This window comes from Spea bombifrons, chromosome 5, assembly GCF_027358695.1.
Source record: "Spea bombifrons isolate aSpeBom1 chromosome 5, aSpeBom1.2.pri, whole genome shotgun sequence".
Taxonomy (NCBI): Eukaryota; Metazoa; Chordata; class Amphibia; order Anura; family Pelobatidae; genus Spea; species Spea bombifrons.
Genome location: NC_071091.1, coordinates 76592709 through 76617755, shown reverse-complemented (window position 1 = coordinate 76617755; position 25047 = coordinate 76592709). Strand labels below are relative to the sequence as shown.

At 38.5% G+C, this 25047-nt stretch overlaps 1 protein-coding gene across 1 annotated transcript in view; it reads right to left on the bottom strand.

The window, feature by feature from the left end:
- LOC128497703 (laminin subunit alpha-1-like) overlaps nucleotides 1-25047 on the bottom strand; it is a 54051-nt gene that overhangs the window by 21644 nt on the left and 7360 nt on the right. Inside the window, 31 exon segments of the mRNA XM_053467864.1 lie at nucleotides 227-365; nucleotides 711-874; nucleotides 956-1072; nucleotides 1304-1514; nucleotides 1907-2066; nucleotides 3842-3953; nucleotides 4656-4754; nucleotides 6121-6263; nucleotides 7029-7222; nucleotides 7666-7752; nucleotides 8531-8652; nucleotides 10238-10375; nucleotides 10466-10586; nucleotides 10723-10844; nucleotides 11217-11569; nucleotides 11950-12097; nucleotides 12835-13071; nucleotides 13212-13348; nucleotides 14490-14670; nucleotides 14916-15022; nucleotides 16579-16790; nucleotides 18004-18056; nucleotides 18147-18267; nucleotides 18404-18525; nucleotides 18898-19083; nucleotides 19635-19778; nucleotides 20516-20752; nucleotides 20893-21029; nucleotides 22171-22351; nucleotides 22638-22703; nucleotides 24372-24614. Of these exon segments, the coding sequence (XP_053323839.1) occupies nucleotides 227-365; nucleotides 711-874; nucleotides 956-1072; nucleotides 1304-1514; nucleotides 1907-2066; nucleotides 3842-3953; nucleotides 4656-4754; nucleotides 6121-6263; nucleotides 7029-7222; nucleotides 7666-7752; nucleotides 8531-8652; nucleotides 10238-10375; nucleotides 10466-10586; nucleotides 10723-10844; nucleotides 11217-11569; nucleotides 11950-12097; nucleotides 12835-13071; nucleotides 13212-13348; nucleotides 14490-14670; nucleotides 14916-15022; nucleotides 16579-16790; nucleotides 18004-18056; nucleotides 18147-18267; nucleotides 18404-18525; nucleotides 18898-19083; nucleotides 19635-19778; nucleotides 20516-20752; nucleotides 20893-21029; nucleotides 22171-22351; nucleotides 22638-22703; nucleotides 24372-24614 (4794 nt within the window).

Sequence of the window (25047 nt, the reverse complement as noted above, 5' to 3'; positions counted from 1 at the left end):
CTTAATCTTTGATACTGTACTGGAGAGTTTTGGCTATAGAAGGTTTACCGTAACCTAAATTTTGTATATTTTTTAGCATATGGATGTCATTAGGATACAAGTCTATTAAGAGTGTTAATACAATTGTCTATTAAAATGTCATTGTGGATTGATAACACTAACAGTAATCTTTTTACCATTCCATGTTCTTTAGACCTATGCACCTGCCGCTCTTTGAAGACCTTACCATTGCCAGGACTCCTGTAACTGTGTGGTTACACTGTTCTGCAAGAACCTCTGATTGCTCAATCATATTTTTGATATCTGTGTGAGAATGGATCGCACTGGTGGCATTCAAAGAGGCATTCCTTACATCTAAAAGAGAACTGGGAACACACAAAAAAAGATATATTATTATATTGTCCCTTTAAAATATGATGTTTTTGCTGAAAAGATTTTGTAGCAAAATGAGTTAAAAAAAATCACATCATCAAATGCTACAACTAAGGTTTACAGCTTTAAATAGCAGATGTGTTGTTCTGCTTATGCATTTGTTTTAATAAAATAATCACATCTTCTTCTACTACCCAGCTTGTAGCAATTTAGATTTGACTTCCATTTAACTTAATACCGTGACAAAACCAAGGTAGATGGCAATGCTGACTTATATGAATATGACTGAACTGGATGAATGAATAACTACATTTTGGTATTAACACTGCTATGTTTACCTATTTAGAGAAGCAGAAAGTTTGTGTAGTTCAGCTGCATAATCTTCTGCCTTATAGACCATGTCAAGTGCGTCTCTTTTGGCCATCTGCATTACCAGACGATCTACATGGTGTCTCAGTTTAGAATTCCAAAGAAGAAGCTCCTCTTGGTGGGTCTCCAAAACCTGTGGACAACATTACAGCATTAAATCCACATTAAATGACTCTCTATGGTCCAATTGATTCAGTGACACCTGGATACATACAGATGTAGCATTAATGGTGTCCTCTGCAAGCAAAACTGCATCATCCACCAGCCCAAGACCTTCCTCAATCAACAACACAGAACGGTTCTTATTTTCCTGAAGGTCGTGTTTTTTTGTCTGTAAGGGAAAATAAATAAAAATACATTCCGCTAAAATTATTTTGATTGTTCCTTATGATTTTTTTTAGTTATCCATGGGTCAACTTTCATACTTGCAGCCCCTAGGACTAATGCAGAGTTCCCCCGGGATGCAAAGATGTTTCAAACGTAAAAGTATTTTTTTAACCTTGATCAATTGTTTTACCACATTAATAGGTAATTACAAACATAAATTCTGAAACTCACTTACCCTCAAATCAGCCAGATTTCTTTGTATAATGACCAGCAGATCGTTGGTGTTGTTGGTGTTTGCAGATGCCACATACAGCAAATCCTCCGCTGCCAGTAGTTTGTTGTTACGTTGTGCGAGGGCATTTTCAAGACTATTTTTTAACTTTGTTAAATCTTGGTGTGGCTTCTCATATTCTTTCTCAACTCTGTGTAGATAGCCTTCTGATACTCTGATAAATCATAAAAGGAAAAAAACTACTCAGATAAAAGTAAATACCGCTATTGGTTCGGGTCTGGTACTCTCTGCAGAATTCACCTTTAGTCTAACTTCTTGTGTTCTTGTGACAGGCGGTATAAAAAAATAAGGAAAAGGGCAACTCATTTTAAAAGTGTGTTTTAATTTATATAGATATATTTGATTTAGCAATTCCTTTTTTCCCTGTGAACATCTAATAAACAAAACAAATATATGTACGTATAATAATAATATAAAATGTATACGTACTAACATGTATACTAATATATATATATATATATATATATATATACACATACACACATACATATACATACACACATACATATATATATTTCGCAAAAACAAGAAAATAAAAGCGCTTACTTGAGGGTTTTGGTAGCATCTTGACTTTGATCATTAAAATATTTCGACCTCATAGAACTGAGCATTAAGGAGACATCATCCTCATAATTTAATTGCAAATTGTCAGAGAGCTGTGTATCAATGCTCGTCTCATTTAGGCTTTCGACCACTTCCACCAATACTGCAAGAAAGATAGGTTAATAGCTCATTTAGAAAGCTCCCAAACACTAGAAACGACAGATCTGGCCACATAGTCAAATTAGGCAGCTGTCTAGTATGCTGAGTTGGTAGGGGTGCCACTCTCTATATATACCGTATATTCCGGCGTATAAGACGACCGGGCGTATAAGACGACCCCCAACTTTTACAGTTCAAATATAGAGTTTGGACTATACTCGCCGTATAAGACTACCCCTCTACCCAGCATACAACAACCAGCCAATCACGGCAAGCAATGTACCTTACCGGTGATTTGCTGGTTGATTTGCTGACATATACATACATGCACTGCCCTTACACACACACACACACACACACATATATATAATATATATATATATGTGTATATATATATATATATATGTGTGTGTATATATATGTGTGTGTATATATATATATGTGTGTGTATATATATATCTACACATATGCCTGTCCATACATACACATTTATACACTGCCCTCACCACACACCCCTGCCTTTACACACATGTATATGTATATGTATATATACACACACACGTATGTATATATATATATATATATATATATATATACATACATACATACATCAGTGTGTGTGTATATATATTATATATAAATATATATATATATATATATATATATATATATATACAAAGTCCAAAATCAACAATTGCACACCAATCACCACTTTTTTAGCCCGGTGCCAAGTAGCTGCAACAGCAAATCTTATAATATCAAAAAAATCGTTACCGGCACTCCAGGGACTTCTTTAAATAATCACTCCAGAAACAGCAGTTTTCTAATCAACGTTTCAGTCTGTTTATTAGACTTTCATCAGGACACGTGTGTGTGTGTGTGTGTGTGTGTATATATACACACACCAGCTTACAAATACACTGACCATATCACACCAACATACATACACTGCACTCACACCCCTTTCTCCCCATCTCTTACCTTATCTTCTGTCTTCTTTCTTCCATCCAGTTGTGGGAGCGCGAGGTCTGGCACTTCAGACCTCGGCTTCCCTGCTCCCTCATCACTACGCGCCGGCAATTGATGCCGAGCGCCGGGACATGACGTCATCCCCAGGCTCGGCATCAATAGCCGACACGTAGTGATTAGAGAGCAGGGAAGCCGAGGTCTGAAGTGCCAGACCTCGAGCTCCCTAATGTCGGGCTAGTTAGAGGGAGGTCGTGATCTCCCCAACCAGCCCTGCTGATCAGGGCTAGTTGGGGAGATCACGATCTTGCACCTACCTCGGCGCGGCCCTGAAGACCGGCCCAGGGGAGGCGGCTTCTTCACTCGCCCCTCCCCTAGAGATTGGTGGCTTCGTGGGAACCTCCGGCTTGGTAAGTACCCGGTGGTTGCATTTCTTAGGGGTTTCTAAGTTAGTACCCGGCGTATAAGACGACCCCCCACTTTTAAGAAGATTTTCTGGGGTTAAAAAGTCGTCTTATACGCCGGTATATACAGTATGTTTTTTTTTACAAAGAAAGTATACATGTAGCACTTAATTTACCATGGGTGCTAGAAGTCCTATAGTTGTCCATGTATGCTATCAACCTCAGTACTAGAAGAAAGTCTGCGTTGATTTAAATAACTATTTAAAGTTAATAAAGTACGCGCAAAAAGGAAGAACTGCCCTTATATCGCCAAACAACTTCTATCTTTGACAACCAGATAATTGCTGGATAGGTATCTGTAGTTCAACAACTGTTGGGGATAACCCCATTTAAATGGCAATAAATGTACCTTGAATAGTCGTTTGCATTTTGTCAATAAAGCCGATTAACTCTTGAGTCTTATTCAGAGTTCTGATGGTGGCATTGTTCAGTGCTTCTCCATCACCTATCACCTGCTCCATCTTAGGGAAAAGTAAACATGTATGATTTAGATTTTTTAAAATGCAAAACAAATTACATTTAAGTTGTAGAACAATGAGCAATGTATAGATCATTTTGAACCATTTAATAATATCACTGAATCTTAAACGCTCCAAAGCACCTGTATGTAATAAAATATTTTACATAATTAACCTAATTTTAATTGATCTCGCAGGATAGATATACGAATTTCATAAAGCAAAAAAAAAGAAATACTACAGTGCCCTGAAAAGGTATTTATTGTAATTATGTCTGTGTGTGTCTAGTGAAATTAAACCCAATTATCTATTATATTTGGTTAATTGGTTTAGTATCTAAGGGGGCAAGGGTCAGATTTTTTTTCCTTCTACAAATGAAAAGATCATTTAAGAACTGCACGTTATCTTTGCCTAATATTAAAATTATTTGGATGATCAAAAAAAAAAAAAAAAAAAAATGGTGACAAATATGCAAAAATAGAAATTGGGGGCAATTGCGTTTTTGTAGCACTATATGTATTGACCTTATTGGACACATATGAGGTCTACTTTTTAATATTTGCCTTACTAGATTTTACATTAAGAAATAGACGTAAATAGAATTAAAGCTGTCCAAGGTATAACAAAGCAAACTTCATATTATGGCGATCTTAATAAAAGAGGCACTGTAGGAAAATCAATCTGCAGATTATGGCGTGTACTCACGTGCTGCTCAAGTTGGAGGGTGTCTTTAGACAAAGAACTGAGCTGCTCCATTGTCTTGTCCAGGGATATTATTGGGCTGACTCTTATTGGCACAGACTCCTGAAAAACAATCCAAATTTGTCTAGTTATTGAGAATATTGAGAAACGTGACTTAAAACTACACATTTTACTTGCATAAACCTAGATAAAAATAATGTAAACTTTACTTGGGAATATACCTAACAGATGGAATATACCGTATGTACATATGAAATAAATGAATATGTGTTTTTAGTCAAATACATTTAAAAAATGTAATGATGACATTAACCTGACTGAGAAATATAAGAGATTCCAGAGATGCCATAATAAATGCTCATGGACCTTGGACAGGAATACAAATCAAATCTGTACTTCTCCAGCCTGAACATACATGGATTATTATTATTTATTGTTTTATATAGCACCATCAAATTCCGTAGCGCTGTACAATGGGTGGACAGGACATAACAAGTAGTATATAACATAACAAATTGACTTACAGAGACAACAGGTGAGGAAGGCACTGATCAAACAAATTTACAATCTAGAGATACAAGCCTAAAACATGCAGAAATGTATAAATGGCCAAAGAACAGGGTATTTTATAGATAGATAGATGCTATTTACTTTCAGTTTATTTAATGTGTGACTTTCAACACTTTGTATTATTTTTTTTTTCCGGGCAGACCTCAAAATAAAGTGATTGCTGTTGATTTAGACTTTAAGAGCTGTTGCGTTTCAGCTATGTGCTCGTAACCTTTCAATAAATCCTGTGAGCCCTTTCCATGAACCTCAATGTTTGTTGTATCTTAATCTCCTATCAACCATCGTTTTTGGCTTTTAAGGCATATTTAAATATGTATTAAAATTATATTTGCATATAATTGCCTCTGGTAATTGGCGAACATCATGCTCTAAGCCGGGACCTGATTACATTACGGAGAGAGCAGCAACTTCATCTACAGATCCAATTTGAACAGTTTCAAGAACATCATAAAGACCCTTTATTAGATTTTATCCAGTTTTCCCCGATCTGGACAGTATCAGCCACAACTTGTCTACAGAGAGCAACTACATTATTTGTACGGAGGGATGGAGGGAAACTTAAAGTAACATAATTAATATTTATTAAAACACATTCTTATTCACAAAGCTGCCTATGTTATAATATTTCATTTGCAATCTAATGTTGTTGATTAAAATTAAACTAGACCCACATTCTACATATATCTACCATTTCTTCTGGGAGGCTGTTCCACTTATCTGCCACTCTTACAGTAAAGTATAACTTTCTTATAAGTCTATATTACAGATGGATGGATGAAACATGATGAAAGCAAGCGATAGATAGATAGATAGATAGATAGATGATAGATAGATAAATACCTAATCAAATACCGCCATATCTGGTTGAAATATGTGTTATACGTTTTGAGTAAGATACCTTAAAGTGCTTTGTCACATTTTCCAAGTTGAATAGAGTTTGATGAGGTGGTCTACCAATACCGGTCATATTAAAAGAGAAGATGGCCTGGTGCAAACTATCCAAATCATCAAGTAAGGTTCCAGTGCAATCATCATCACAAGCTGGAAATAAAAGAACAAATAAATGGTCAAAGCCATGGACAGGCAGGAAACAGCTTGAGTACTTTATACCCCAGTAGTATTAGATCATTTTATTAAGGTGCACTGAAGAAGTGGTGTTAAGATATATCTATTAAGAAGTGTTGCATGGATCCTACAATAATAGACTCAACAGGTTCTAAAAAACCCTTTACTTCCAATCAAAGGGCAGCACTACTATGTAGCAGCTTGGCCCGTCACTATGTATTATCACACGCAGGACACCACTGAAACAGGCTTGGGTAAGTTTCCCTGAACGTCTCACATTAATAACGTTATCCCACACAATGAGCACGAAGCATCTAGTAAGAGTTGGTGAAGGAATCGTTAAACAGCATTAAATAACGAGGACACTCTTTACCCGTATCTAATTATAATATGAAATAAAACATATTCAACGGTTTCATATCTTATTATGTTTGGGTCACATGAAGTGCGATTTATTAGGTGCACCACTAGTGGCAAGGGTGACCGCCTAATTTTTGGCTTAGATTGGCCATTGTACCGAAATGTACTTGTTCGTGCCTCTGATCCATCACTTTCCTTGCATTATTAAACTTTTTCGACTATGTGTGTGAACTGGTTCTTTTGACTTATAAGTTGCTCTTATCACAGCGTCATTCCCCGTCCACCCAACTCTATATACCTATGTCAAAGGTCCCTTTCTTCCACTAACAAAATAGCTAGGTTATCGGCACAGTATAGAGTGTACTGATGTGTGTTACTTACATATACATTCTTCTTCCAAAAGAATGTGTCTTAATTCACAAGTATCACAAAGACGGCCAGTTACTCCTGTTTTGCAAATGCACTGGCCGGTTAGCCGATCACATTCATTATTCAATGAGCCGCTTGGGTTGCAGTCACATTTCTGGCAGAAGCCATCAGGCTCATTTGGATTTCCGTAGTAGCCAAGAGAACACCTACATGTTACAAAACATATACAGAATACATTATTAAATACTTTATGTTTGCACCATAACTCCCTTGCATCATAAGTAGCTATTGTTAAAGAAAATGTCAAGTTCTTATTTTAGCGTCTTTTAAATAACTGAACTGGTCCAACTTTTCTAGTGTTTCTGTGAAGCCCAACAGCTTGGCCAACACCGACAACCTGGCTTGTTTCATAGGCTTCAGTGATAATAGCATTTACAGGAGCCACTGAGTTTAGTGCTCGCCTCAAGCTTTAGGAAAATTGATAGGGTTTTGGTCCAAAAGATGACAGGGTCTTTTGCTGAAGATGGCATAAGCTATTGGGAAAACACAGAAAAGTATGTCTTCTTTGTTGTTTTCAATGTTCGCCCCCCAAAAAAAGAGTAAAAACTGACTGTAATACTCTCTTTTCAATAGCACATATGGTCCTTACCTTTCACAGTATCGCCCTTCATATCCAGGTAGACAGGCATCACAACGGAAATCATTAATACCTTCTAGGACGCATGTGGGGCTAAAACTAGGAACATAAACAGTAAAAGGGAGTTTAAAATGTTTAACAATTCTTCTCACAATTTATAGCGCAGAACTGCATACTGTCATATTAGAGCAGATTTTATTTCTCTATGTTTATATTTTTATACTTAATTTCTCTAATTTGCTAATACAGCATGTAATCAGAGCTATATTACCCTAGTCAGCTTCCAAGGACAGGAGACCTCAGAAGAATGCCAGCTTCAAACGGCCTATTGAGCCCCAGCTAGGAGGTTTAAGAGATCAATCTACTCAACACAGCACATTGTTTTGGGAGAAGGAAGAGGTCTGAACTTCTCCGTCATGCTTCCGCGTGCAACTGAATATTTAGTGCCAGAATATGGTGTCATGCGCAGACATCATCTATCTATATGCAGAGGTGGAGTGGTCAGACAGATCTATACCACCGTAAAGGTAGTCATTCAGACACTTGAACTCTGTATTCCACTGTACAACTTAGTACCCCATTTTCACAAAAGCTTCTAAGTAGGACATTGATGTTAAGCATATATTTTTGGCTCATTTGCAGACGCTTCAAGATGCCTTCTTATGGTTATTTCTCAACAATATAATTGCGGTTTATGATACCATATCATGTTGATTCCAGCATTAATGCTAAGAGGACTAGAAACTGACACCATCAAAAAAGATTCTAAAAAAAGCAATATTAAAACATAAATATCTGATTTGTGGAGTAATGGCAGACAAGGGAGAAGACTGTACACACATTTCAACATAAAATAGGTGTTTAGATGTAAAATTACCTCTGGCTGTTGCCCTTGGGACAAGCACACAATGAGCAATCTGCAATTGACCCAGTTACTTTCCCATAGTAGCCAGGAGCACATAGATGGCAGTGGTCACCAGCTGTATTATCTTGGCAGTCCTGCAACATGACAGCAAACCAACAATCAGCATTGCCTATAACTGGTTGTCGCTGGTAATACACTAATCCTTCACTTAATACTGCAGCAAGGAGGTTCTATAACAATGTACCCACTTTCAGGTAATGATCAGGGAAATTGGTGAAATCTGACAGTATGGTTTTTAGACTGGTCGATGCATGTTATCTATTGCTATAAGGCATATGTTTTTATGAAAGACACTTTTTTGCACTCGGAGATTGATTTTTTTGTTCACTATGCGGTGTTAGACATGTGAGCATAGCTAAATAGTTATGGTATTTTTATGGTATTTTATTAACATGTTGGCCCGCTAATGGCTGTATCTATTGTGAGACTGTGAGCCCCAGGGAGTTGATTGGCATGGCATCTGGGTACAGCTGCTATGCAGATTATACATATGGGTCCCTGGGGTGGAGCAATTGGAGAGCAGGGTGGGCCAATGCTCCATTTCCCCCATTTTGTGGAAATTCCATGCCAGGTTTTCCAGGAGGCAAGAAGTCCACAGGATCCGGTCCGGGATTCCTATGGGGCCGGCATAAGGCACAGGTGCTGGACATTAAAAACCCCTGGAGCCTGATACTCAGAGAGACTGTTGGGGGGAGAGGAAGTTCCCTGTGCTCCCAGGGCAAGGAGAGACCCTGAAGAAGACAATCCCTGAGCCAAGTGAGGCAATACCTGCCTGGACGTTTTGTGTGTTGTCTGGGGGAGGTTTTCCAGAGCCTGGCGTAGCTGGGTCTGGCTGGCAGGTTGAGTTAGTGGGTGATTAGGCTGGTCAGTCTGGACCAGCATAGTTAAGTTAGAGAGGGCTCCAATTGGGAGCTAGGTTTTCTTTTTATGATTTGGTTTTTGGGGTTTAAGCGGTTAAAATAAAGCGCTGTTTTGTTCAAAGCTACTGTTCCTGACTCTGATTGCCCCAGAGGACTGTGCTTAGGACCCCTAAAAGTGACATGTATGGCCCTCATGCTATAGGGTTTGTCACACTATTTTTATTGAATGGGAAATTGGGATTATACAGTAAATTATTGCAAATTATTAAAATATTAACCAACTCTCTGGTGGGGGAGTCGTAGGATAAAATTGTACAACGCCAGTGGGTATTACATGCAATAACATTCACCTTAGTCATCTGGCTTGATCTACTATCATTTAAACTAATATTTAAATGCTCAAACAGACATAACCACAAATGGAAAAATATTTATCTAGATGGTCTAGAGTTACAGTTTTGCACATACATTCAGAATCATACAAAATACCCCTGATTTTACTTATATATAACATAGGTAGACTTGAATAAATGAAAATATTGTTTCAATTGTAAATGTTGACTGACCCCTTCAATGTGAGGCAATATTAAGATATGAAATAATATATAAATACGATGTAAATACTGAAAATATATTATCTCTCAAGGACCCTAAAATTGACAAGTTTTCACCCTAATTTTATTCTAACATTATTTTAATGTTAGTTATTAATGTAATTACAATGTAGAATGCATTATCATAAATGAGACTGAAATGTAATATATCTGGCTGCTTTGAGATCCTGTATAATGTTACATACCATGCATCTGCCAGTATCTGGATCACAGATCTCGCTGTGGTTGCTGCACTGACAGGGGACACAGGGAGGGTTTTGGAAACGTAACCCTAAGATACTGATTTCTGAGAGCTTCTCTCTATAGTATCCAGGTGCACACTCCTAAAGAAAGAAAAAAATGGGGTGAAAAGGGTAAATCCATTGTTTTTGAAACGGCAGAATAAAATTCTACTTTTTGGAAATGCAACCTACCTGACATGAAAGTCCTCTATAACCAGGGGGGCACTCGCAGACCTCAATGAGATGAGCAGCTTCTCGGCCAGAATGCATGTCTGATGCCTCCACCGCAATCTCCATTGATATATTAGAGATCCTAGGAATGTTCAAAAAAAGAGGAAAATAATAGGAATTTAACACAGAATGAACACATTAACTGATGACCTGATGTTTTACAAGCACATAAGTATAACGTGACTGTGATTTATGTACATAATTTACTAAATCTTTACCTGCTTTGTTGTAATCCATATCCATAAGATGCTTTGATTAGAATGTAATCAATGTTGTTTAAAACATACATGAAATCTGATCTTGTTACAGTCTGTTCAGAATCAAAATACCTCCAGTTATTCTGCAAATGACAAGCAAATAAAGGAAACATTCAGTGAAGTTAAATGGTAACCATTACATTGGATTAAACAAAAACACAGTTCCAGAGAAGTTTTGTGATCACAGCATAGACCATTGGATTGCTCACATTTTGCTGTCCTACTCTTTAGAATAATAATGTCTAAAGCATCAGAGACAATGTTCCAAAAGTCTGTACCTTGGCACTGAACATTCAACTAAGAGCCTTAATCCTTAGCAGCATTATGAGTTGGTTACTAAGTAATACATATGTTGGTTTGATGTGGCTCAGTTTTATTTTGCCCAGTTGGTTTTAACTGTGGAGAACTTGAGCAGCTGCTGAGAAGCCAGGCTATTACTTATATACAGTACTTACCTCTGTCATGCTGGCTTGAATCTCCGTTCTCACCGCGTTTCCAGGAGCAGGGGTGTACATAGATATAATCAGTTTGCTGGCGCTCCCACCTTTCATTAAAATCTTCGGCTCAAAATCAGAGGAACCAGAATCTCCCAGAGCATAATAAGTAATGACATATGACAGCATTCCACCGTAGGCCAAAATCTGTGGCCAGATAAATAGAAGATAAAAGTGTAAAACATGGTTTACATTGCCAGACAAAATAAAAAGAATGACTGTTAATGCAACCGCAAACATTAGACCTTTACGGCTCAACAATAAATTTTTATGTTATATTCATATCTTGGAATTCTCTGGGTTTGACCAGGATTCTCCGGGTAAAGCCCCGCTTCCTCGGGTCTTCCAGTCTTTATTTTTGCTTGGCAGGGGGCGGGACTTGGCTATATCCAATCTCCACCCACTTCCTGTTTTCTCCTACCCACTTTGCTTTGACTTCCCTTCTAGCAGGCCCCTATACAAGACCAACCCCGCCTCTATATGTGACTAGCCCCACCCGCCATCAAGGCAAGGCCACAGATATCACATTAATATGACCATTTTACATGTATCAAGTTAAATATTAACTACTGTTCTTACCTTATTATCTAAAAACTGTTGTGGTAATTAGCAATGCTAATTTTAAAACTTTAAATTAGAATAGAATGTATACTTGGTAATGGGATACAGGACAATAAATACAAATATCAGTGACTTACAGGTATGCGGACATAGCCTTCCATTTCGGCACAAAGCTGGGATACTCCAGAACAGAAACAGAGGGAACAGCCCAGTGGATTCTCAGCATGAAGAGCAAAAGTGCCAGCCTTACACTCGTTGCAATAACTTCCAACCACATTGTCCTGTAACAAAACAGGTGTATAAAATCACGTTTTTAAAAGGACAAAAGTACACATCATTTTACACATTTTGCAGATTAGCCATTTGTATAATGTGTTCTAGCTCTGTTACTTAAGCCCAAAATACTAGACAATCACCTAGATTCCTTATCATACTGTCAGTGGAGTTGCATTCATGAATAGCATAATAGATAATTAATCATAAATCATCTGTGCGCCTTTGCACTGTGGATTCTACGGTATCTTGGTCAAAATAAAAGTTTGCTAATGCAACCAGAGAGTTATGTGACAAAAATGGCCCATTGTACCTTAAAATACACATTCCCAATGTGATTGATTGAATTTGGTTGAATCACAATCTATTCCAAAAAGCAGTGGCTAAATCTTGTGGAGGCCAAAAAAAGCCTACTTTAAGGGCTAAACATTTTCTCTTTAATGTTTAATACAAAAATTCAATGGATTCTAGCTGAATTGGCTTCAATGGGAGCAGTGCAGGCTGCAGGACATGTGCTCTCGGTGCAGACAGGGGAGAAGGAGTCTGGTTTTGTTACTAAAAACTGCAAAATAATGTACAGTACGTGACAAACTGCACGCAGAAAAAATGCATTGGTTTTACACAGAACATTGTTTTCCCAAGGATGTTTGAAGCTATACAATGTATTATACCATGTTATATTTTTTTTATCAAGTTATGTTATAAAACACGTGTTGGAGTAATACAGAGAACAGGGTTTATTTACCTTACAAGCACATTCGCCGGTCTCTTCCACGCAGCTGCACACCTTCCGTTCATCATCACACCATGCAGACTGCGTGCCTTCGGGATCACAGTCACAAGAAACGCACTCGGGATATTTCCTATATCCAAACAGGCAGGCGCTGCAGCTCTGTCCACCAAATTCCTTTCTGCAATGGCACTGGCCAGTTGAAAGGTCACACTGGAGGCTGTTGGACCCATCTTTGCTGCAGTTACATTCCTGAAATCAGACAAATACATGACATCTTGACATTTGCAGCATTAATATGATCCTGTTGGCAGATATCCCCGCCAGACCAACTAGGTTGTTGGTCACATGGTTATCTGGCACAGGCTTTGATAATTCTAGAGGTCTCTTACCAGACATCCAAGTTCTGGATCATGACCCCAGTAGTTGGTGTCACAGAATTCACACTTGGGTCCATGCGTATGAGGAGGGCAGATGCACTCTCCAGACTCAGGATCACAGTTATTCTGGGTGTGTGCACAGTCACAAGCTGGGAAGGAAAACGTAACACAACAATGTTGGAAAATTGCAAAATGTGAAAGGGGGACACTTTTTTTTAAAAAAACCTCTCCGATACAAGCAATTGCATCACCACTTAAAACACACTTTATTTTTGTCAGCACAGTCATGCATATTAAAAATAACCAACACATTGAATTGAATTCCCATAAGGCTCAGCCAGACATACTACTTCCATGATGCTGGCTGAGCGTCATGGGAAGTGCAGCAACAGTAAAGCTGCAGATGCTAGCTGTGAACTACAATTCCTATGATTCTCAGCCATCCAGCCAGGTGTCCACCATAATGCTGGCTGAGCACCATTGGAAGAGTAGTCCACAGCAGCAGAATTTTTTTTTTAAATTAAAAAAGGCTAATGTTATCCTCCCTCCATTGATTTTTGGAATCAAAACGTTTGATACTGCAAAAATTGATGACATTATTCTTCACGATATTCTTGTAAGAAACTTTTATTTCTTTGTTAATTCATGTAAACAATTGTTTCATATTTATTAAGAAATTTCCTTTTATTTGCCAACCCCCCCAGTTATGCACAGCTGCCCCCAGAAATGCATTATACCCCCTATATGACACTCTGCCTTCCTGATATGCCTTATACCCTCCTATATGCCGCTCTGCCCCATGATATGCCTTTTAACCCCCTATATGCCTTATACCCCCCTATATGGCACTCTGCCTCCAGAAATGCCTTATACCCCCTATATGCCACACTGCCTCCAGAAATGCCTTATACCCCTATAAGCCACTCTGGAGGCAGAGTTTAAAAGGGGTGGGACGAAGAGCTGAGGCACGGCCATTGGGCGGCGCGGTGGGTGCACGCCAGCCCCTTTATTTTCATTAGACGCCGGCGGCCGGAAAAGGCTTTCAATCCCGTTTGCAGCCGCTCAGCGGCTGTTTTCAATGTTGATCTGCCGGCCAACATTGAAAACAGCCTCTGAGCGGCTGCGAACAGGATTGAAAGCCCCTTCCGGCCGCTGGTATCCCGGGACAGAGACCCCAAATCGGGACTGTCCCGCCTGAATCGGGACAGCTGGGGGGCATGCGATCATAGAATTGAATATAGCTATGCATCAGCTCCAAAACATAACTAATCAACACTGTGCAAAACCTACGAGTGCAGCCGCCATCCTGGTATGCATAAAATCCATGGGCACAAACATCACACTTGAGTCCAGCTACTCCAGGTACGCAGGTGCACTGCCCGGCATCATTACAAGCATCTGAAACGGAGCCTGACTCGTTACAATCACAGGGGAGACATCCAATGCCAGACGTCAAACCGTAGAATCCATGCTGTGGGAATAAACCATAAAGTCACTCACTTTCCATGAAAATGTATTTAATTCCTAGAGTGCGTTAATGGCCCTATAGAAGTGCCGTTTGCTTAACCGGATCCGTGTTGGTGAGTCCACAGGAGAATACTGTTATGTTATCTATCTTTGTATCTGTTATAAAATCAACTATATTTAATTGCCCTGATCTTATTCTTTTTACACTATACATTCACTTTAAGAATAACCGGTTTTATTGTTTCTTACCACGCACTGATCGCATCTTTTTCCAAACACATTTGGTTTACATTCACATATGCCAGTCTCGTGGCGACAAATGCCTGAAACAGAGCTTTCAGGATGGCATTGGCAAGCTTAAAAAAAGAAAAGGAAAAAAATAGACGTAAATAATGGTCAACTTTTTTAAATTAGCAAATATACACATTTAAAAAAATAAATATGATACATAGAGAATAATGCATTTGTTTGCATTCAAAAGCTTAGTCTGCCAGAAAAAAAAACCAGCAGATGTTTAAGGGAAAAAAGAAGGGAAATTCCACAATAAACTAGATGCCTTCATTCAACTATCCGAAGACATAACGTGCATACAGCTATAGGGATTAATCAACGGGAAATGTTGAGGCACAACAAGAAATAAAAGGCACAAAAAAGACAATCCTAGTCAAGTAAATGCCACATTTGTGACACCAACGGAGAGTGCGCCGTTTTCTTAACTAGATCGGTGTTGGTGGGCCCACGGGAGAATACTGCCTCCTTACTACAAAGAAGGTGACTCCGTCCTGAATCACAGGGGCTCATACCCACCAACACAATATGTACAGTCAACCGCAATCAACCGTTATGGCGAGTGCTTAAACTTTTTTTGTTTTGTCATATTAAAATCTCCTATGGGTACTTAATTTATTAGTATGATTACTTTGCATTATTATGTTTATCTTAGCTATACTTCTAAAGTATTTGCTCGGCTGCACAGTCAAGTCAAACGGGAGTTAATATATGCATGGAATCAGCCATTCACAATCGAGTGGGCGGGGTTATCTGGCTGACGCAATAACAAAGGCACCAACGAAAAGCTAGAAGCTGATACAGCAGCTGAAAACCTATTTTGACAGAATAAATTGATTTGGAGAGAAATAAGTAAAGCGCAAACGCCACAGGTATCCCCCTCGAACATTGTTATATGCTGGTGCAGTATTTATATTGTTAAAAAAAACAAAACATTTAATAGATTTATAAATATTTATTTGGGGTTTGTGTGACGTTTTTAACCCATTCAGGAACAAGAGATTTTCACACTCCAAAATCATATTTGCTAAAGCATGATTTTACTTTTATATTTTTGATGTACCCATAAAATAAATTAGATATTGGTTTGCTCAGGACGGGACATACTAAAACAAATGACAAAATGGATTGCCCATAGACCCATGGGCCACTTCATCAGAACTGTATACGTGGGCTCATTTTTTACTATTAAAAAAAGAAATAAAAGGCCCAAAGTAATATCTCATGGTATTACATTTACATGAAATACACGAAGAACAATAGCTGAATTTAACTTTTGTTTTTAATTGTACTGGAACAATCCGGGCAACGCAGCTGGTGAGCACATACATTTTGCCTAACAGCTATTAAGGAGGTTATTGAGAATGACCGATTCTGGTGCAAAACAAAAAAAAAAAAAACAGAGATGGTTATTACACACAAGCCTCTCAGCGTCAGGTTGTTTAGAAAGTTTTATCGGCGTATCACTGATTTATCAGAGAAGACTGTGGTTAAAGACATTTAATCCACTAAAATATACATCTATTCCTCAATTAGGAAAGAATGGTAATGTTATGGCAACGAAGGTAAGAGCGCTGGATTATCTAAAAGAATAAGACCCAAGTAGCATGTAAATGTTTCTTACCAGAGCAGTTTTTCGCTAAGATTGCATCCCCATAGAAGCCATCGGCACATCGTTCACAGTGCCGTCCCGCTGTGTTGTCTGTGCATTTGAGGCATTCTCCTGTCACTGCATTACAATGGCCAACCTCAAAAGGGTCTATGTTCCCATTGCAATCACAAGGGACGCACGATCCTCCGGGAACAGAGGGACTGCCATAGTAACCATTTGCACATCTAGAACATAGGAAGTATTTAGTATTAACAAAACGTACTCTTTCAAAACACAGTTAATAACAGAGTAAAAAAGAAATCAACCAAGTCACTGCTATTATCATACATTTAAATTCACTATAACCATCATATCCCACAATGTAAAGTAAATTCTGCAATGCTGTAAGTCTATAAAGAAGTTGAAAGAACGGTTCTGCTTATATAAAATGTAGTTCAAATCTGCATGTTTAAGTTATGAAACACATCCATTCTGGATTGTATTGCTCCGGAAATTCTCAAATTCCAAATAATCCAATCTGAGTACAGCTGTGCAATGCATTCGATGTATTTACTATGTGTTGGTCTGTACATAACCGTTTGAACTTGACATTTGTATAAAGTCGTAAGTGCCCCTTTATACAATACTATTAAATATTATTCATTGTGTTAAAATAAAGCGCTGTTTTGTTCAAAGCTACTGTTCCTGACTCTGATTGCCCCAGAGGACTGTGCTTAGGACCCCTAAAAGTGACATGTATGGCCCTCATGCTATAGGGTTTGTCACACTATTTTTATTGAATGGGAAATTGGGATTATACAGTAAATTATTGCAAATTATTAAAATATTAACCAACTCTCTGGTGGGGGAGTCGTAGGATAAAATTGTACAACGCCAGTGGGTATTACATGCAATAACATTCACCTTAGTCATCTGGCTTGATCTACTATCATTTAAACTAATATTTAAATGCTCAAACAGACATAACCACAAATGGAAAAATATTTATCTAGATGGTCTAGAGTTACAGTTTTGCACATACATTCAGAATCATACAAAATACCCCTGATTTTACTTATATATAACATAGGTAGACTTGAATAAATGAAAATATTGTTTCAATTGTAAATGTTGACTGACCCCTTCAATGTGAGGCAATATTAAGATATGAAATAATATATAAATACGATGTAAATACTGAAAATATATTATCTCTCAAGGACCCTAAAATTGACAAGTTTTCACCCTAATTTTATTCTAACATTATTTTAATGTTAGTTATTAATGTAATTACAATGTAGAATGCATTATCATAAATGAGACTGAAATGTAATATATCTGGCTGCTTTGAGATCCTGTATAATGTTACATACCATGCATCTGCCAGTATCTGGATCACAGATCTCGCTGTGGTTGCTGCACTGACAGGGGACACAGGGAGGGTTTTGGAAACGTAACCCTAAGATACTGATTTCTGAGAGCTTCTCTCTATAGTATCCAGGTGCACACTCCTAAAGAAAGAAAAAAATGGGGTGAAAAGGGTAAATCCATTGTTTTTGAAACGGCAGAATAAAATTCTACTTTTTGGAAATGCAACCTACCTGACATGAAAGTCCTCTATAACCAGGGGGGCACTCGCAGACCTCAATGAGATGAGCAGCTTCTCGGCCAGAATGCATGTCTGATGCCTCCACCGCAATCTCCATTGATATATTAGAGATCCTAGGAATGTTCAAAAAAAGAGGAAAATAATAGGAATTTAACACAGAATGAACACATTAACTGATGACCTGATGTTTTACAAGCACATAAGTATAACGTGACTGTGATTTATGTACATAATTTACTAAATCTTTACCTGCTTTGTTGTAATCCATATCCATAAGATGCTTTGATTAGAATGTAATCAATGTTGTTTAAAACATACATGAAATCTGATCTTGTTACAGTCTGTTCAGAATCAAAATACCTCCAGTTATTCTGCAAATGACAAGCAAATAAAGGAAACATTCAGTGAAGTTAAATGGTAACCATTACATTGGATTAAACAAAAACACAGTTCCAGAGAAGTTTTGTGATCACAGCATAGACCATTGGATTGCTCACATTTTGCTGTCCTACTCTTTAGAATAATAACGTCTAAAGCATCAGAGACAATGTTCCAAAAGTCTGTACCTTGGCACTGAACATTCAACTAAGAGCCTTAATCCTTAGCAGCATTATGAGTTGGTTACTAAGTAATACATATGTTGGTTTGATGTGGCTCAGTTTTATTTTGCCCAGTTGGTTTTAACTGTGGAGAACTTGAGCAGCTGCTGAGAAGCCAGGCTATTACTTATATACAGTACTTACCTCTGTCATGCTGGCTTGAATCTCCGTTCTCACCGCGTTTCCAGGAGCAGGGGTGTACATAGATATAATCAGTTTGCTGGCGCTCCCACCTTTCATTAAAATCTTCGGCTCAAAATCAGAGGAACCAGAATCTCCCAGAGCATAATAAGTAATGACATATGACAGCATTCCACCGTAGGCCAAAATCTGTGGCCAGATAAATAGAAGATAAAAGTGTAAAACATGGTTTACATTGCCAGACAAAATAAAAAGAATGACTGTTAATGCAACCGCAAACATTAGACCTTTACGGCTCAACAATAAATTTTTATGTTATATTCATATCTTGGAATTCTCTGGGTTTGACCAGGATTCTCCGGGTAAAGCCCCGCTTCCTCGGGTCTTCCAGTCTTTATTTTTGCTTGGCAGGGGGCGGGACTTGGCTATATCCAATCTCCACCCACTTCCTGTTTTCTCCTACCCACTTTGCTTTGACTTCCCTTCTAGCAGGCCCCTATACAAGACCAACCCCGCCTCTATATGTGACTAGCCCCACCCGCCATCAAGGCAAGGCCACAGATATCACATTAATATGACCATTTTACATGTATCAAGTTAAATATTAACTACTGTTCTTACCTTATTATCTAAAAACTGTTGTGGTAATTAGCAATGCTAATTTTAAAACTTTAAATTAGAATAGAATGTATACTTGGTAATGGGATACAGGACAATAAATACAAATATCAGTGACTTACAGGTATGCGGACATAGCCTTCCATTTCGGCACAAAGCTGGGATACTCCAGAACAGAAACAGAGGGAACAGCCCAGTGGATTCTCAGCATGAAGAGCAAAAGTGCCAGCCTTACACTCGTTGCAATAACTTCCAACCACATTGTCCTGTAACAAAACAGGTGTATAAAATCACGTTTTTAAAAGGACAAAAGTACACATCATTTTACACATTTTGCAGATTAGCCATTTGTATAATGTGTTCTAGCTCTGTTACTTAAGCCCAAAATACTAGACAATCACCTAGATTCCTTATCATACTGTCAGTGGAGTTGCATTCATGAATAGCATAATAGATAATTAATCATAAATCATCTGTGCGCCTTTGCACTGTGGATTCTACGGTATCTTGGTCAAAATAAAAGTTTGCTAATGCAACCAGAGAGTTATGTGACAAAAATGGCCCATTGTACCTTAAAATACACATTCCCAATGTGATTGATTGAATTTGGTTGAATCACAATCTATTCCAAAAAGCAGTGGCTAAATCTTGTGGAGGCCAAAAAAAGCCTACTTTAAGGGCTAAACATTTTCTCTTTAATGTTTAATACAAAAATTCAATGGATTCTAGCTGAATTGGCTTCAATGGGAGCAGTGCAGGCTGCAGGACATGTGCTCTCGGTGCAGACAGGGGAGAAGGAGTCTGGTTTTGTTACTAAAAACTGCAAAATAATGTACAGTACGTGACAAACTGCACGCAGAAAAAATGCATTGGTTTTACACAGAACATTGTTTTCCCAAGGATGTTTGAAGCTATACAATGTATTATACCATGTTATATTTTTTTTATCAAGTTATGTTATAAAACACGTGTTGGAGTAATACAGAGAACAGGGTTTATTTACCTTACAAGCACATTCGCCGGTCTCTTCCACGCAGCTGCACACCTTCCGTTCATCATCACACCATGCAGACTGCGTGCCTTCGGGATCACAGTCACAAGAAACGCACTCGGGATATTTCCTATATCCAAACAGGCAGGCGCTGCAGCTCTGTCCACCAAATTCCTTTCTGCAATGGCACTGGCCAGTTGAAAGGTCACACTGGAGGCTGTTGGACCCATCTTTGCTGCAGTTACATTCCTGAAATCAGACAAATACATGACATCTTGACATTTGCAGCATTAATATGATCCTGTTGGCAGATATCCCCGCCAGACCAACTAGGTTGTTGGTCACATGGTTATCTGGCACAGGCTTTGATAATTCTAGAGGTCTCTTACCAGACATCCAAGTTCTGGATCATGACCCCAGTAGTTGGTGTCACAGAATTCACACTTGGGTCCATGCGTATGAGGAGGGCAGATGCACTCTCCAGACTCAGGATCACAGTTATTCTGGGTGTGTGCACAGTCACAAGCTGGGAAGGAAAACGTAACACAACAATGTTGGAAAATTGCAAAATGTGAAAGGGGGACACTTTTTTTTAAAAAAAACTCTCCGATACAAGCAATTGCATCACCACTTAAAACACACTTTATTTTTGTCAGCACAGTCATGCATATTAAAAATAACCAACACATTGAATTGAATTCCCATAAGGCTCAGCCAGACATACTACTTCCATGATGCTGGCTGAGCGTCATGGGAAGTGCAGCAACAGTAAAGCTGCAGATGCTAGCTGTGAACTACAATTCCTATGATTCTCAGCCATCCAGCCAGGTGTCCACCATAATGCTGGCTGAGCACCATTGGAAGAGTAGTCCACAGCAGCAGAATTTTTTTTTTAAATTAAAAAAGGCTAATGTTATCCTCCCTCCATTGATTTTTGGAATCAAAACGTTTGATACTGCAAAAATTGATGACATTATTCTTCACGATATTCTTGTAAGAAACTTTTATTTCTTTGTTAATTCATGTAAACAATTGTTTCATATTTATTAAGAAATTTCCTTTTATTTGCCAACCCCCCCAGTTATGCACAGCTGCCCCCAGAAATGCATTATACCCCCTATATGACACTCTGCCTTCCTGATATGCCTTATACCCTCCTATATGCCGCTCTGCCCCATGATATGCCTTTTAACCCCCTATATGCCTTATACCCCCCTATATGGCACTCTGCCTCCAGAAATGCCTTATACCCCCTATATGCCACACTGCCTCCAGAAATGCCTTATACCCCTATAAGCCACTCTGGAGGCAGAGTTTAAAAGGGGTGGGACGAAGAGCTGAGGCACGGCCATTGGGCGGCGCGGTGGGTGCACGCCAGCCCCTTTATTTTCATTAGACGCCGGCGGCCGGAAAAGGCTTTCAATCCCGTTTGCAGCCGCTCAGCGGCTGTTTTCAATGTTGATCTGCCGGCCAACATTGAAAACAGCCTCTGAGCGGCTGCGAACAGGATTGAAAGCCCCTTCCGGCCGCTGGTATCCCGGGACAGAGACCCCAAATCGGGACTGTCCCGCCTGAATCGGGACAGCTGGGGGGCATGCGATCATAGAATTGAATATAGCTATGCATCAGCTCCAAAACATAACTAATCAACACTGTGCAAAACCTACGAGTGCAGCCGCCATCCTGGTATGCATAAAATCCATGGGCACAAACATCACACTTGAGTCCAGCTACTCCAGGTACGCAGGTGCACTGCCCGGCATCATTACAAGCATCTGAAACGGAGCCTGACTCGTTACAATCACAGGGGAGACATCCAATGCCAGACGTCAAACCGTAGAATCCATGCTGTGGGAATAAACCATAAAGTCACTCACTTTCCATGAAAATGTATTTAATTCCTAGAGTGCGTTAATGGCCCTATAGAAGTGCCGTTTGCTTAACCGGATCCGTGTTGGTGAGTCCACAGGAGAATACTGTTATGTTATCTATCTTTGTATCTGTTATAAAATCAACTATATTTAATTGCCCTGATCTTATTCTTTTTACACTATACATTCACTTTAAGAATAACCGGTTTTATTGTTTCTTACCACGCACTGATCGCATCTTTTTCCAAACACATTTGGTTTACATTCACATATGCCAGTCTCGTGGCGACAAATGCCTGAAACAGAGCTTTCAGGATGGCATTGGCAAGCTTAAAAAAAGAAAAGGAAAAAAATAGACGTAAATAATGGTCAACTTTTTTAAATTAGCAAATATACACATTTAAAAAAATAAATATGATACATAGTGAATAATGCATTTGTTTGCATTCAAAAGCTTAGTCTGCCAGAAAAAAAAACCAGCAGATGTTTAAGGGAAAAAAGAAGGGAAATTCCACAATAAACTAGATGCCTTCATTCAACTATCCGAAGACATAACGTGCATACAGCTATAGGGATTAATCAACGGGAAATGTTGAGGCACAACAAGAAATAAAAGGCACAAAAAAGACAATCCTAGTCAAGTAAATGCCACATTTGTGACACCAACGGAGAGTGCGCCGTTTTCTTAACTAGATCGGTGTTGGTGGGCCCACGGGAGAATACTGCCTCCTTACTACAAAGAAGGTGACTCCGTCCTGAATCACAGGGGCTCATACCCACCAACACAATATGTACAGTCAACCGCAGCGGTATTTATGTCACGCGAAATGCTGCCGTACTTAAGTTATGGCGAGTGCTTAAACTTTTTTTGTTTTGTCATATTAAAATCTCCTATGGGTACTTAATTTATTAGTATGATTACTTTGCATTATTATGTTTATCTTAGCTATACTTCTAAAGTATTTGCTCGGCTGCACAGTCAAGTCAAACGGGAGTTAATATATGCATGGAATCAGCCATTCACAATCGAGTGGGCGGGGTTATCTGGCTGACGCAATAACAAAGGCACCAACGATGGATTTCTTGGATGGATTTGTACCTTTGTACCTTTTTGTATGTTTTTTATTAATGGATAAATGTATGTAGTTATTTCTGCTCATAAATTGCCACTATAGTTTCCATCGTTTATTTTATGGGATTTTAGAGTAATAAACTAACATTTATCGAAAAGCCTTTGTCTGCTACCTTCTTCAAATTTTACTAAACCTCCAAACACCGCGCAAACTCTCTTCACTATCAGACAGTAGGTGATGAATGGCTGCTTTATACAGAATATGCTTAAAAGACCTTGTAACAAAATATGAAACAGCTATATGTTTCTTTAAATTCTGTCTATGGAAACACTATGACTGCTCGAGCGATATTCCAGCTGTTTTGTTTTTTTTCCTGAAAGCAACAGTTTTTATCTTGATAGAGACAAAATTCCAAAGATAATCAAAGGAATTTAACACTGCAAATCTTTTTTGGTTTTGATGTAAATCAGCCAATTATAACTAAATACATACTGATATATATTTTCCCTATGGGAGAAACTACAGACTGCAAAGATTACTGCTCCTCTTATCTTTGCTCCCTGCAGACAATGACCGCAAGGCTGAAGAGATCATCAAAGACAAGAATTTCCAACAAATTGTCCTTGCTGGTCATGTCATTGGTCTGTAGATTAGATGAGGAAACACAACAGCAATCTCATTTACTAATACAAGCAGAGGGCAAACGGTTGTACATGGTCTATCTGCGTGACAATGGAAGCACAGATTTCTGCTCCAGGATTCTGGAGAAGGCATCTAAAAAACAGGCTGTTGTTTACGTACATTGGGATGTAACCAAAAAAGCAAGGTTCCATGAATCATGGTGAAAGTGATGGGTATAAATACATACTACACCAGTCTGCAACTATTTAATCAGTGGAAAAGTAAAATTTGAAATAATTATGCCTCTCCATGTTCCAGTGGCACAAGTCTTGAATAAAATGACGTGCAAATCACTTCATCATCCCTTCTGTACGTTGGTGGCCCAAGTCTTGGTGTCACGTTGTATCGACTCAAGCACTCGTAGTCACTGATTGCATAATACTGCCAAGGCGTGAACTCAACACCATCCTGAGAACGTTCTAATATCCAGTTACCTGGCCGTGGGGAATTTGCTGCTTTAATTATTATGTATGCAACTTGGAAGATCTGCACACAAAAAGAATGTTTCATTAAATACATATTTCACACAAAAACATTTTCTTTTTCATTCCTATTGCTACACAATTGCTATAAGACACTGCACCTCAATTTGTCTTTTCTTAACTGTATTTCCAGGGTTATAAGTTACCTCCTAATTGTACCAGGCAAAACGCTTGTAAAGATATATTTTCCTAACAATTTGCACCAAAAGGATTAAAATATGCCAGTATTATTTTTTTTTTCTTTCCATAATACACATACTGCACAAATATGGATATTTGCAAAAAGAGAATACATATAATAGCTCTTAACTTATTATTATGTATCCATTTCTCATATTTTGCAGAACTGTACTTCAGGTAAGCAGTACAAAATAATTTGGATTTCCAAGAAGAAAAGATAAGGAGAGCCCTGCTAACTGAGCTTACAATCTAGATAT